Here is a 13,991-nt window from a genome sequence, read left to right on the forward strand (position 1 = left end):
TTTGAAGGGAACTCACTTTGAAAGGCTAAATATGATTCACTTCATATAACCTGAAGTCCTCCCTTCACCATGGCTCCCACCCTAGGGGACAACTTCCAAGCGGAAATGCAGGCACATAGGACCTGATTTCCACACTGGCAGGGGGAGCAGAGTAGGGAGATGAGCACAAGACACCTCCTGTGTTATTAATCTTGGGGATTATTAGAAGAAATGGGTGAAGAGCAGGTGATGTCCTGACATTCTGTTACATCGGTACAGCTGGGAGTGGCCATTACCCCCCCCCCACCCCCCACAGGATGCCACGGGCCTGGGGGTCTCTGGGGGGAAGCTGCTGCCAACAGCTGGAGACAGAGCTGCTCCCGGAGAGAGGGACGAGAGGGAGACGGACATTCCAGTGTGTGACCTGTTTTAATATTTAATTTACTACTTGCATACAACACATGAATAACATGAAAAGATTAATAAAATACATTGGATTATAATTTATACTATTCAAATGAATATGTAATAATACAAATTTACATATAAAAACATGACAATCACAAGAGGCAGTTACTCTGGGTGCCAAGGTGTGCTGGGTTCAGGGTGGGCATTTCAACATCCCGCTGTTCTCTTAAGTTTGTCAGTTGTACACTCATGATTTAGGGTGAGATTATTTCAGAGCAGCAATTAATAACTACTTGTTAAGAAAAAATATCCTTAAAGACCACACACACACAAAATTTAAAACAAAAGGGACCAGGCTCAGTTCAAGATAGAGGAAGGCAGATACCAAGCTATCCTCCACTTGCTCCCAAATTTCCACTGAAATGAACCAAGAAGGGGGACAATTGGGGAGCCTATGAAGGCATAGCCCAGAGCAGAGGGCAGGTGCCAGGCTGAACAGGATGGCAGCAGCTCTTAGGTTCCCCAACTGCTGGGGGACTCCATACACCACAACACCGGACTCCCACTTTGGCATTCGTGGGTCTGGGGTAAGGCTATGCCCTTTGAGAACCGCTGGTCTGGGGGCCCACCAGCCAGGTCTCCTCGTCCTGTCCCCATGCACAGAGCCCCTCAGAGGATGCTGGACAGTACCACCCTCTCTGCAGGAGAATCAGAGGTCCATCTGGCCCCAAGGTAAACCCTGGCATGCAAGGGACAGGGAGGCAGGAGAGGCCCAACCAACGCCTGCCAAGATGCTAACACTGCTCACAAAACCCCGAAGTCCATAAAAGCAAGCAAATGCTTTCATTTTCATAAAACTGAATTGTAGCATTTCTCAGTGGCGCTTCACCCACAATTGCCTTTGCTTACATAGAACCATGAAACTGTGCTGAACTGATTGGGATATAGTGACTGGTCTTTAATTCATAAAAACAAGCACGTCTTAAACATCTCTTCAGGGGCTGGAAAAAGAACTTCCCCTTTGTTTCACAATCAAAACGGAGAACAGTGAATTTCCCTAAGCAAGTGTCAGGCGAGTAGAAGAGGAGTGCTTAATTTAATGGTTGTCTTACCTTCAAAACTCCCCTCAATTTCTAGAACACTCATCATTGAGCCCTTTCTTGCATCTGTAGTCTTGGGTAAGTTGAACTCACATTTATAAGCTCTAGTCACACTAGACTCTTTACAATGTGGTTCTACATGAGAATGTGTTGGAAATGTTATTTGAAATAAACTGATGTTCAATATGGACAGGATTTCCTAACTAATTGCTTTTATACCTGACTGATCAGGAGAGTGCTCACGGAACCTTCCACCCATTATCACTCACCCACCTGCCACTGCTTCATTCTGTTTTTAGTCAAAACATTTTGCTTTAGAATCAAAAAATATCCAGGAAAGAATTTGACCAAATAGGCAAAGTATTTGCCTCTCTTTTGGGGGGGGGGGCGTCTCTCAAATGACATTATCCTTTGTACAGTTTCTCTCATTTACTTCTGGAGATAATGGCCCTGGGTGGTAGCACTAACTCCATTCAACACCCACAGTGTGAACTGAAATGTCTCCCCGACAGCAAGGCTCTGTGTAAACTGCACCTAAGCCTGTCCCAGGAAGGCATCCAGTGTTCTGGCCAGCCTAGTTCACGGGAGAGTCTGCAGTGCCCTCTAATGGCCACAGTGCAGCTCTTTCTATCCCCAAGTACAGATCCTGTTCCATGTTCTCTTAACAAAGTAAGCCACTTGACCAAGTTGTCTCAGGGTGGGAAATTACAGCCTGAAGTATCATCTACAGGCCGACTTTGTGCTTGGAATGAAGTCGAGCCATCCCTAGGAATGTGCTTCGTTAAGTTGTCCATAAAGACCACTGGCCACTGGCTATCGCTCTCCCTCATCACTGTCTCACTGGAACAGCTCCTCAGGCTTCTGGGCTATTACTGCTCCGCTGGCACAGAGTCATTGCAGGACAGCACGCCAGCCTGTGGTGCCCAGCTTGGGTGCCCAGAACCTGTGTGCTTTCTGGTGCACAGACTCCTATGCTAGCCTAAAGCCCCACCCAACTCCAGGTTCAAATGTTTATTCACTTTTTAATTTTTTTTCAAATAATAAAACCCTACAACAACGTTCTGTCTGAATACCAGAAATTAAATTTATTAACAGCTTAAACTGCTTCACCCTCTGAGGGTGACACAGCACCACAGGCAAGTTCAGGCCTATTTATCATCAGGTCACAACACAGAGCAGATACTGACAAACTCTTAGTTGGTGAAGAATGGCAACAGCAGAAAGTGTCAGGTGTTACTTATTCTCCACCAACTAAAAACACATAAAATTGCTGAGGTTAAAAAAAAAATGTTTTGGACATTTTTAACAAATTCATCCACTAGGCAAATTTTCAAAAAAATAAAAAATGTGTGTGCAGACCTGCTCTTCTCTTCCTGACCCCCCCTTTTACTTTGCATCACTCTAAGCCAATTGTTACGTGGTAAATGCTTACTGAGGTCACAGCACCCACAGGATGCAAAACCCAACCATCACCTGGTTGGCTCCCACCACCTGGCCCTGCAGCTTCAAGCACAAATGGCCAATGCCTGCATTCTTAGATCTGGCAAGGAAACAACCAAGGTACTACTACATCATCACCTCCTGCCCTCTGGGGTTTCCTCCTCTGTCCTCTGGGAAGTTTTCTCCCTTGGTGCACACTACACACACACACACACACACACACACACACACACACACACACACACGGCTTTAAATAGCCTTCACACACTTATCAACTTCCTAACTTCTGCCTGATCTTGTCTGAACTCCATGCCTGCCTGTAAAGGTCCCTGCTCCTTCCACTTGGATGTCTTAAGAGCCCCATGTCCCAAACCAGCATCCAGGATTTGTGATTCCTACCCCCAGGAGCCCAACTCAGGAACCTGGAATCTTGATTCTTACCTGTCCTTACCCCAGTTCAGGAACTTAGCATTGATTTGACCTCCAGAAGACAGCTGGAATCCATCTACCATGGTAATCTCTGCCCTACCTCCTGAAGGTCCCTCTGCTTCACCTCTTGCCCTTCTTACACCCTTTTACCACAGAACAGCCTGTGAACTGTAACCTCAGGTGACATCTCTGCACAAGCCCAGGGCTGCATAGGTCCCAGGGACTGGCAGTTACCTGTATAACCGGACAAATGACACTTGTCCCTTAAACAGAGTGTCTGGCTCAATCAGCCTTTCTGCACACAAGAGGCTCTTTCCCTCGCAGAGCGACACTCACCTGTCCAGGAGATACACTCGTCCCCTACTTTCAAGGCTGGCTGGCTCCCTTCTCTCAGGTCCTGACTCAAGTGTTACCTCCTCAGAGGGACCCTCCTTGACCAGCACCTAGGAAGAGCAGATTCTACCCTGCTATTCTATTACAAACCTCCATGTTCTTTTTTCACCAAACTCACCAAAATTTTCAACTGTTGACTTACTAGGGTGACTGCTTAGGGTTTTTCTCTACCACCAGATCACAGGTCTTTGAAAACTTGTTTCTCACTGCCTGTTCACCAGGACCTCCCAGCGAGGAACCAGCAGAGAGCACATGCTCAATAAATACTGGCAGAAAAGTGAACACACCAAACAACAGCTTCCAAAGGGCTACACAGAGTTGTTCATAAATCTGTTTTCTGTTATTATTATTTAAAAAACACAAAGGAGTAAACACTTATCAAATGTAATTTGTAAAGGGCAGCAACTATAATTAAACAAACATATCTAGTCTGGAGGCCAATCAACACTTAGGCATCTGCTCTCTGCTAGCACTGAGTATTGTGGAGAACTCACAGCGAAATGCTGGTGCAGCAGCACGTGTCTATGCAGAAGCGGGATCTCCTTCGGAATGGCCGTCGTCTTCACTGATCAGAACAATAATGTACATGGCTTACTTTTATTTTTATTATAAAAAAACACATACAAGAGATTTAAGAAATGATGGATATAAGACAAATCAGAACCACGGTGAGTTATTAAACCCATTTTCTCTGTACAAATACTAAAATTCCGAAAGCGGAACATCATCGAATGTGACACACATTATCGCACTGTCCCTATGTACACGGCGAATGGCTCTGGGTGCCTCTGAATCCGTATGTACACGTCTTGACACAGACCCTGCAGTGGACTTGACTTCTCAGTCTCCTTTCCTGGCAGATAGTTAAATAGCTGAAGGGACTTTAGTTTCGGAACGCCTGTGAAGAAAACGCATAAAGGTGAGTTTCGGAGGCTCCCCGTGTCTTCCTCGGATCAGATGCACACTATACAACGAGAAAAACTTCTGTAGCCCGTTTCCATCTAAGACAGTGGAGAGTTTTCTAGTTCTTTTTTAGCCAATTTAGTTTCTCCTAGTCACTCATTTGAACGCAAAGGCCAGAATTAACTCAGGAACCAAATTAATGTTTTCATATTAAATTCATTATAAAATGCCAGTCAATTTTAAAAAGCGACTAAAAGGGCACTTTCTGCAGCAAAAAGGGCTAAGTTCAAGTTTTTGTTGTTTGACCAAGACACAATAATATAATCCATTTGTCACGTAGTCACGACAGACGTAAGTGATTTAAGTACGTGGTTTAGGGAAACACGGCTGTGTCACTGTGTATTTCTTCTGTCTCCTTGCCACAGCGAGGACAGCCTCTTCGCATTTTCTCTCTTGCGTCTTTTTTGTGAAACCTCAGTTTGTATTCTGAAAGCCGATTAACCTGTTCATACTCAAGATAGGTGAAGGCACTTCTCCAGGAGCAGTGCAGCGGGGCTTAGCCGAATTCCTGCGCACACAATGCACTGACTTCCTCCAGGGAGTGGACCACTGCAGACGGAACACTGTGAGAGGTCTCCTTGCGCCAGGCTTCCAGGATCTTGGATATTTCTGCTGGATTGCTGGGACTCAAGTCACAAAGGGCATACACAGCTGCTAGCTGTATACCCCATGGTATATCTGAAAAGAATTTTCACATCCATCATCACATAAAAACGTGTCCATTATTCAAATTTTTTATGGTGTAACCTACTGAATACTATTCAGAACACTTTCTACCACAATAAAAACTAAATATAAAACAAGATCCACAATAAAAGAATTAATTTAAGACTTGTCTACAAGTGGGAAAAATGAAAAAACGCAGCACAGCTCTGAGCAGGGTTCCGGTGCTGGCTGTGTGCCGACAGGGGCTAGCCTGTTCCAGGAGGCACAGGGCAGTAGAGCTTCAGCCTTCTCATGTCAGCGTCAGCTAAGCTTCCCAAAGTAGTTCTGGAAGCATCACACTCCCACGTTTACATTTTAACAAAATGTGGATCCCAGAGCATTCATCAAACAAATGACTCCATTAAATATCCACTGAAGTGTTTATAAGGGGACTTTGGAAATGAAAATCATAATGAAATGAGAACAAATGAAAAACTATCTCTTGTGCCATACTTTCACATACTATATTACAGTATATGATTATAAATTATAGCATATAATTAAAGATTATAGCTGGGTTATATATTATAGATTATAGTTCTCATTTAGCATAAGTCCATTTATGAATTATTTAATTAAAATATATTAAATTTTAGTTAAGGTCTACTTACTGAAATACTTTATTTTAAAATTTAGGAGTTATTTAATTAAAATTTATTATTAACTATATATTTCAGATTTCTTTTAGTGAGGTGATGTCCAACAGGGCAAAACTGCTATTATTTAAAATAAAAATATAACAAAACCCACACACATAAATGTTAATGCTGAAAACAAAACAGTACTGCAGCTTTAAAATTACTTCCCCCCTAATCTACAAGGCAATTACAGCAGCACAGAGTGGGGCTCATAATAACGACTAAAAAAAATAGTCTAAGAGTAAAACAAATACAGAGACTTAAAACACAATTTTAATAAGCAAATAGGTGTGGCACTAAGTAAAGAGCTGAGGCTCTGGTTCATAGTCAATGCTGAACTTGTAGCTAGACTACAGCTTTTTAAATTATCCTTATCTCCTCTCCTCATCAATCAGGCCCTGAGAGGAGCAGAGCATGATGCCCAGACCCAGTGAGCACAAAGCATGGGTTAGTACAAGAAATGCAAGCGCTTCATAAACAGAAGGGTACCTTCATCCTGGGCATGCTGTATGAACATACCGATGACCGAACTAATATTTTTCACAGCAGAAGGAAACCCTTCTTTCAAACCCAATTGGCCTAAACGACCTAGGGGTAAAAAAATAAAACAAAATATAATCTTTGGTTAAATGTTGATTAACTTTTCATAAGAATTTAAAATTTGTTTTCTTTCATAAAATATTATGTACATTAATTTTAGTGATCCTGAAGTTAAAATGGGTACTTATTCTTAAGTGCAAACAGGTTAAACGGGCAAGGATCAAAAATCAGTAAAGCACAATATCTTTCAGGAGTGAGCAAAATGCTTGGTCATTTTTTATTTACATATACAGATAATATACAATGTTTTGCTTTCTCAGTTAAGTTATAATAAATAAGGGGAATTTAGAAGAATGAGTGGTTTCAGTAGGTTCAATGTGAAATGGCTAACTTCTGTTATGTTAAAAGACCAACTCTAAGACTGTGATCCCATCAAACACACACTCAGGTATAACCCTTTGCTGCTATAATGTAGCTGTGTAACAGGACTCTCATCGCCATGTGGAACAGCAGCTCTCAGTGTGGTTTTCAGACCCTCTGGAGTCCTCAAGGTCAAAACTATTTTCACAACAATGCTAAGAAGGTTATGTGCCTTCCTATCAGAGCTGAGACACAGACTGACAGTGGAAAAGCAATGGCTGGTCAAGGACCCTCAGCCCCAATCAAGGCAGTGGTGCCATGCTACATGGAGGTCATTCTTCATCACCAGAAGCTTGCAGTCAAAAAAAGCCAATTTACCTTACGAATGTCCTTCAAGAAGCAGTCACAGTCATTCCTATTACATCTAGTCCCCTGGTACACAACCTGTGACGGACGGGAAGTGCCCCTGAAACACTCCCCCTGTACACCAGGCACACTGCTTATCTCCAGAAAAGCACCTGTGCAGATGTTTCATTTGGGAGGGAAACTGGTCTTTTTTCTATGAAACACCAAATTTTCACTGAAAAACTGACAAACTACAGCTATTCAAACTGAGGAAGACATTTTCTTAAAAATGAATAAAGTGAGCCTGTCATTGCAAGGAAATTTATTATTGTTGTTCAGAATTTTAGAAAAACTTCCACCAGCCATCCTGAGCTGGGGGGTCATTTCTGATAGTTCTGCAAAGCCTAGAGAGCAGCTTGTCATAGATGAGGCAAAGAGGAAAAAGAATAGGTAAATTTTAAAAATAAAGATCTGTGATTTGAGGGAGGAGTAAAACCAAATGTCCACTGAGGTCTTTCCTTAGATCTGATATTAAAGAGTCTACATCTCATTTAAACAATGATTTTAATTTCTGTATATTCAGATTAGAGTAAAACAACACAAAACTAGTTCGCAATTATGGAAGTACATAAAATGATCCTAATTGGGCAAGTATGAAAAAAATAGGGGTGTAAAAAATAGGAGATAGTCTTATTTTAGGAACCAAAAGAGACTATAGTATAATTTATAGTAATTTATGTATCCTGGTGTATATATATGTAAGTATGTACATGTATGTAGATTAATATTAGTATCTGAGAAGCAAGAATTCAATTATAAATAAAATGTACTCACATTAACCTTAATCTCTGACAAAGATGGATAAAAACACTAATATATAAAGAGTGAGTAAAGAGATTGAATTAAGTGCAAAAGTATCTACTCTAAAAGCTACAAAATTAGTTATTATGATGAAGTTTCAGTGAACATATATTATTATACACTTATTACCTCACCATGAATATGGTCAAGAAAAAATTTAATCCGAGAGACAACTCACCGATCAGCCTTAGTATCGATGCTATAATGATGTCAGGAATATATGCAATGTTAGCATGTCCTTTTCTGTATTTTATCCACTTATCCATTACAGGCCACAGCTCCTTACTATAAAGTAACAACAATACACATTATGTATGAGAATATGCATTATCTTAAAAATGGTCTGTAAGAACCCAGCCAGTGATGCTATGTGGTTGAGCATCAACCCATGAACCAGGAGGTCACAGTTTGATTCCTGATCCCCAGTAGATGGCAAAGAGGAGGCAACCGATCAATGACGTTTCTCTCTCATGTTTCTATCTCTCTATCCCTCTCTCTTCCTCTCTGAAATCAATAAAAAAATACATATTTTTTTAAAAAGTGATCTGTAAAAGGTAGATAATTAGTGAACAAGAGGAACTTCTGAAGATGTTACTTTTTAGGTTAAAATGAGGACACTAGAAGCTCACAAACTATCCCACTATCAGGATAAATGTGCCCACACTGGCTTAAAAGAGGTTATAAACACCCATTTTACATCTTTATTCTCTGTTTTAACCCTTTTTACAAGATTTTGCATAGAGAAGCTGAACAATGTTCCCAAGTCACAGAACAAGAAGGGAGAAACTGGATTTTCACTTAAACCTTCCAGACGTTAACACAGCTCCTGTGTTCCAAATGTCAATAGTTTCTATGGGAAGAGATAGGTTAAATAGGCTGTTTTGTAAAAAGAACTAAAACAATGGAAATTTTTAAAAAAAATAAAAAAAACGCTAGCTGAATTTAGGAGAATTTCTAATCTCAGAAAACAGTGCCAATTCCTCTCTGCTTTTTCTTTTCAAAAAAATGTGTTTACATCTTACATAGCATTTATAGTACTAGAAAAGCTAAATGCAGACACCAAAAGAGAAATGTAAACCAAAAGCATCCCAAATAACACATTCTTAGATAATTATTACTCTTCTAATTTTGGGCTTTCTTTTCACACACTTCTACATGTGCATGTAAGTTAAAAACATGGGGAAGTGACTACAGTGCTTAGGAATCAGGGTCTGAAGTCACTCAGGCAGAGATCCTGATATTCAAGACTGTGTCTTCACCACTTGCAGGAGGACCTTGAACAAATACCTGTTTGGCATCATCCCTGGTGATATCCTTCGTCAAGTCACTGGGGGACAGAGGAGCCACCTGCCTTCTGGGCTTTCATTCCCATGAAGTCAGGAAGATGAGGCCCAGGTAGGCACTCACACATCATTACACAGAAATAAGGCACTGGATAGACTTCTGTCACTTTCTTAATAAGACTATGAAATACTTCCATATCAATGTATAAAAATCCATTTACAGCTACTTTAATATGGCTGTACCTCATTAAATAATTCAATTCCCCACTGCTGACATTTAAATATATAATCTTTCCCCTGGTTAAGGAGGAAAAAAAAAATGAGTGAGAGAACAAATTTCCAAAGAATAAATTCCTCCAGTATCTCAAGGATATGGACTATTAATCCTTTGGTGAATCCATTTCAATGTCATAAACTCCTTCAAATCAGCCTTTCTCAGTCAGGGTTCCAAGAAAAGTAAGAATTACAGAACAGAAATTTGACTATTCTTCTCCATTCTTCCAAAGATGGTACATAGCGAGTGCCAGAATTCTAGATGCACAAGAAAAGGTAATTCATTACTTATTTCTCTCCTGAAACCCCAGGTGAGAAGAACTGCTAACCTGGAATTTTGAATATTTCTGTTCTATGTGGGGTTCTCCAGAGTATTTGTATATTAAAATAATGGTCATTATGTTCCATTCTACAAATATTTGTTGAGCATCTCCCTTACATGGGCACCATCCTACATGCTGGAGCATGCCAGTGAACCAAAGGGTCTCTGTCATGTGTCATTTCTCCTTGGGAGAGACAGGAATAACAGACTATAATGAAAAGTACAGGTACTTGCACAAAAAAATAAAGCAAGGAGATATGATAGTGATACAAGTACTTTAAGGGTAGTTTTATTAACTCTTACCCAAATCAAAATGTCACTTGTAAATGCTACAGCCACCTTAAACAGTAAAAATTATTCAAACCATAATTCAGCAATCATTCAATAGATTAGCCTATAACAGTGGTCGGCAAACTGTGGCTCGCGAGCCACATGCGGCTCTTTGGCCCCTTGAGTGTGGCTCTTCCACAAAATACCGGCTCTTCCACAAAATACCGACTTCTGCACATGGGCCATGAAGTTTCAATCGCCCTGTACGTGCGCGCCCGCACGTGGTATTTTGTGGAAGAGCCACACTCAAGGGGCCAAAGAGCCACATGTGGCTCGCGAGCCGCAGTTTGCCGACCATGGGCCTGTAATTAAACTAGAGGCCTGGTTTACAAAATTCATGCACGGGTAGGGTCTCTAAGCGTGGCTGGCGATCAGGGCCGATTGGGGCCTTCCGGCTGCCGGTGGGGGCCTTCCTTCCCCGGCTGCCAGCTACCAGCTAGGCAGGGGTGGGCAAACTTTTTGACTCGAGGGCCACAATGGGTTCTTAAACTGGACCGGAGGGCCGGAACAAAAGCATGGATGGAGTGTTTGTGTGAACTAATATAAATTCAAAGTAAACATCATTACATAAAAGGGTACGGTCTTTTTTTTTTTTTTTTAGTTTTATTCATTTCAAACGGGCCGGATCCGGCCCACGGGCTGTAGTTTGCCCATGGCTGAGCTAGAGCCTTCCTTCATTCCGTGCCGCCCCTGGTGGTCAGTGCACGTCATAGCGAGCGATCGAACTCCTGGTCTCCCAGTCTAACTCTCGAGGGAAGACTGTGCATATTAGCCTTTTACATATATATAAGAATTACTCAATTTTATTGTAAGTTACAAAAGAGCCCTGTACCTTATAATGGTATCATGTGTCCAAATCCATTTCTGATGGCAACAGAGCAGATCAATGGCAAATATGTATTCCCAAGTGTTATCACTTAGGTCTTCACCAAATTTTTCACTGGACTGAAATTCTGTTTTTGGACATAACTGTATGGTCAAAAGCAGCTTAGAAACCATGAAGCCAACATCTGCAGGAGCATTCTAGCAAACAAAAACATAAAATTTAGAGTTCAAGTAAAACAACACATCTTATAAGTAGCCTCAAAGAGTATAACAAGCATCAATTAACCATTTAGTTTTAAAAGACACCTTCTGAAAGTTGTATTTTGAATAAGGAACTAGGTTTATCTCAGTTATGGCACATGTCCTAAAATAATGCTAGAATGGTAGTTGGTAGGCCAGATAAAAAGCTCTAAGCAGGATGCAGAATCCAGACAGGTAGAAAAGAGACTAGATGCAATCCAGACTGTAATGCAAATTTTCATTAACTCTAATCAGAGATTTAAAGTTATTATAATAAAAACATTTAAGCTTTAAATACTATAAATTCTGTCATTTTTCTGACTCTAGTTTCCTTCTTCCAGAAATTCACAAAATTGAATCAGATAGTACTAGCCACTATTTCACACCTGTGCATGGTTTTTAATATTTATCCAAGTTTTTGCATGCATTGGTAGTCTGAATGCTCCTTTTTGTTGCTGAGTAGTAATCCATTATCTAGGTATAGCACAGTTTATCCATGCACCCTATAGCTTTAGACTATAGTTAACTAGAGGCCTGGTGCACAAAATTCATGCACTTCAGGGGGGGGGGGCGTCCCTCAGCCTGGCCTGTGCTCTCTCGCAGTCTGGGAGCCCTCGGGGATGTCTGACTGCCGGCTTAGGCCTGCTCCCCGCTGGGAGTCAGACATCCTTAATGCTGCTGCGGAGGCGTGAGAGGCTCCTGCCACCGCCGCTGTGCTCACCAGCCATGAGCCTGGCTTCTGGCTGAACGGCGCTCCCCCTGGGGAGCATTGAGCATCTGCCCCCCGGAGGTCAGTGCATGTCATAGTGATTGGTTGACTGTCTGCCCCGTGGTGGTCAGTGCACATCATAGCAACTGGTCAATCGGTCGACTATCTGCCCCCTGGTAGTCAGTGCACATCATAGCAAGCGGTTGAGTGGTCTTAGCATATCATTAGCATATTACACTTTGATTGGTTGAACGGACGACCGGACAACCAGACACTTAGCATATCAGGCTTTTATTACATAGGATGATATTATGGGCATCTGTACACAAGTGTTTGTGTAGACATAAATTTGACTTCTCTTGGGTAAATACCATAGCAGATTTATAATTGTTTTCTTGAGCAATTTTTTTTTACTAGGGTTTATTATGAAAAATGAACAGAGCACTTTCAATCTTTTATTTCTGAAAAAGTCTGGGATTATCTGGTTCCATAAAGATAAGGCAAAATACAAGTGGAACCTACACATGATTTTTGTATAGTACATTCTTAATCATCTTCTCAACCTCTTTTATGATCATTGAAAACAACAGGTTTAATCAAGTGTTCTACCCCTAAAACCAATTTTGGTCAGTTTTATTTTGCTAAGAAATCATTCTAGTTTTCCAAATCTGTTGCTCTTGATTGTAAGTGGTAGTCTTCTTGGTCATTATCCTATAAATGTAGATACATCTTTATCCTCAGCCAAATTCTTGGATATTTTTGGCTTTTCTCTTTTTTTCATTAATCTGAACTGAGTTATCAGTCTTATTTGTATTTTTAAAGACAATGCTTTCCTTTTATGTGTTTTTTGTTTTCTACTTGATTACTTGTATTACCTTAAACTATATTTTTTCTAGATTCTGTCACAGACTTAATTTTTAAGATGATAACCAGCCAACTTTATTTATTTGCTTAATAATAAAGACATTTAAACTACTTTAATGAATACAGGTTTTCCAAAACCAGAGAACTTTGTTATGAAAATTTTCCTTTTCAATGACATTTGAAAGACTGTGAATTTACTGTTGAGTTTCTATTTGTTCCCAATTTGTCCAGGGCTGTGTATTTAAATTTCCAAGTCACTTTTATGGAATTTTTCTGAAATCTTTGAATTAATTATGTCCAATTTTATTGATTACCAGAGAATTGTGTATGTAGAATCATTACTTTTTAAATATTAAAGTTTTCATGTGGCCCAAATCATGACTAGCTTTTATAAAAGTGCCACATTTACAAAATATGAAAAAATGCAAATTCTTCATTCAAGTTTACCTTTTATATTATTGAATTCCACTATGTCTCTACTGATTTTTGTCTATCAGATCTGTTGAAATCTGTAAGAGAATTTGGAAGTCTTGTACTTTAATAGTATTTTCCCCACAAGTATTCCTCATATTTTATAGCTTTGACTTTACATTTGTATTTAATCAAATACAGGGTAAATACATTTACTAAAATTCTATTTTCTTTATAAATAATGTCTCTTCTTATCAAATCATCACATCTCACTTCATCCCAAATGGCCAAAGGAGAAGGCTCCTTTACACAAGTGGAGGTTGACACAGGAGCCAAGTGGCCCTATAGGCAGCCTGGGAGAGTGGCCTTTTTCTTTGCTCTTTTTAAGAAAATAGAATCTAATAAATATTAATATCAAAAACTACTAAAACACCAACCTAGATACTATATTGTAAAGAAAATAATAAAGTAATAGAAATTCCATCAACTAGAAAAAAAATACAGAATATAAGATTCAGAAAAATCTTAACAGGAAAAAGTTGAGATACTTTTTTCATCTTTCTTAGTACATAC

General features: G+C 40.2%; 1 protein-coding gene across 1 annotated transcript in view; it reads right to left on the reverse strand.

Moving 5' to 3' along the window:
• Positions 1 to 389: 389 nt before the first annotated feature.
• ICE1 (interactor of little elongation complex ELL subunit 1) overlaps positions 390 to 13,991 on the reverse strand; it is a 52,763-nt gene continuing 39,161 nt past the window's right edge. Inside the window, exons 17-20 of the mRNA XM_014550374.1 lie at positions 11,202 to 11,392; positions 8,340 to 8,446; positions 6,545 to 6,643; positions 390 to 5,390 (exon numbers count right to left, since the gene is read on the reverse strand). Coding sequence (XP_014405860.1) covers positions 5,209 to 5,390; positions 6,545 to 6,643; positions 8,340 to 8,446; positions 11,202 to 11,392 — 579 coding nt within the window. The 3' untranslated portion in view covers positions 390 to 5,208. The remainder of the gene's footprint in view (positions 5,391 to 6,544; positions 6,644 to 8,339; positions 8,447 to 11,201; positions 11,393 to 13,991) is intronic.

The sequence above is a fragment of the Myotis brandtii genome, unplaced genomic scaffold (genome assembly GCF_000412655.1).
Source record: "Myotis brandtii unplaced genomic scaffold, ASM41265v1 scaffold115, whole genome shotgun sequence".
NCBI classification, from domain to species: domain Eukaryota; kingdom Metazoa; phylum Chordata; class Mammalia; order Chiroptera; family Vespertilionidae; genus Myotis; species Myotis brandtii.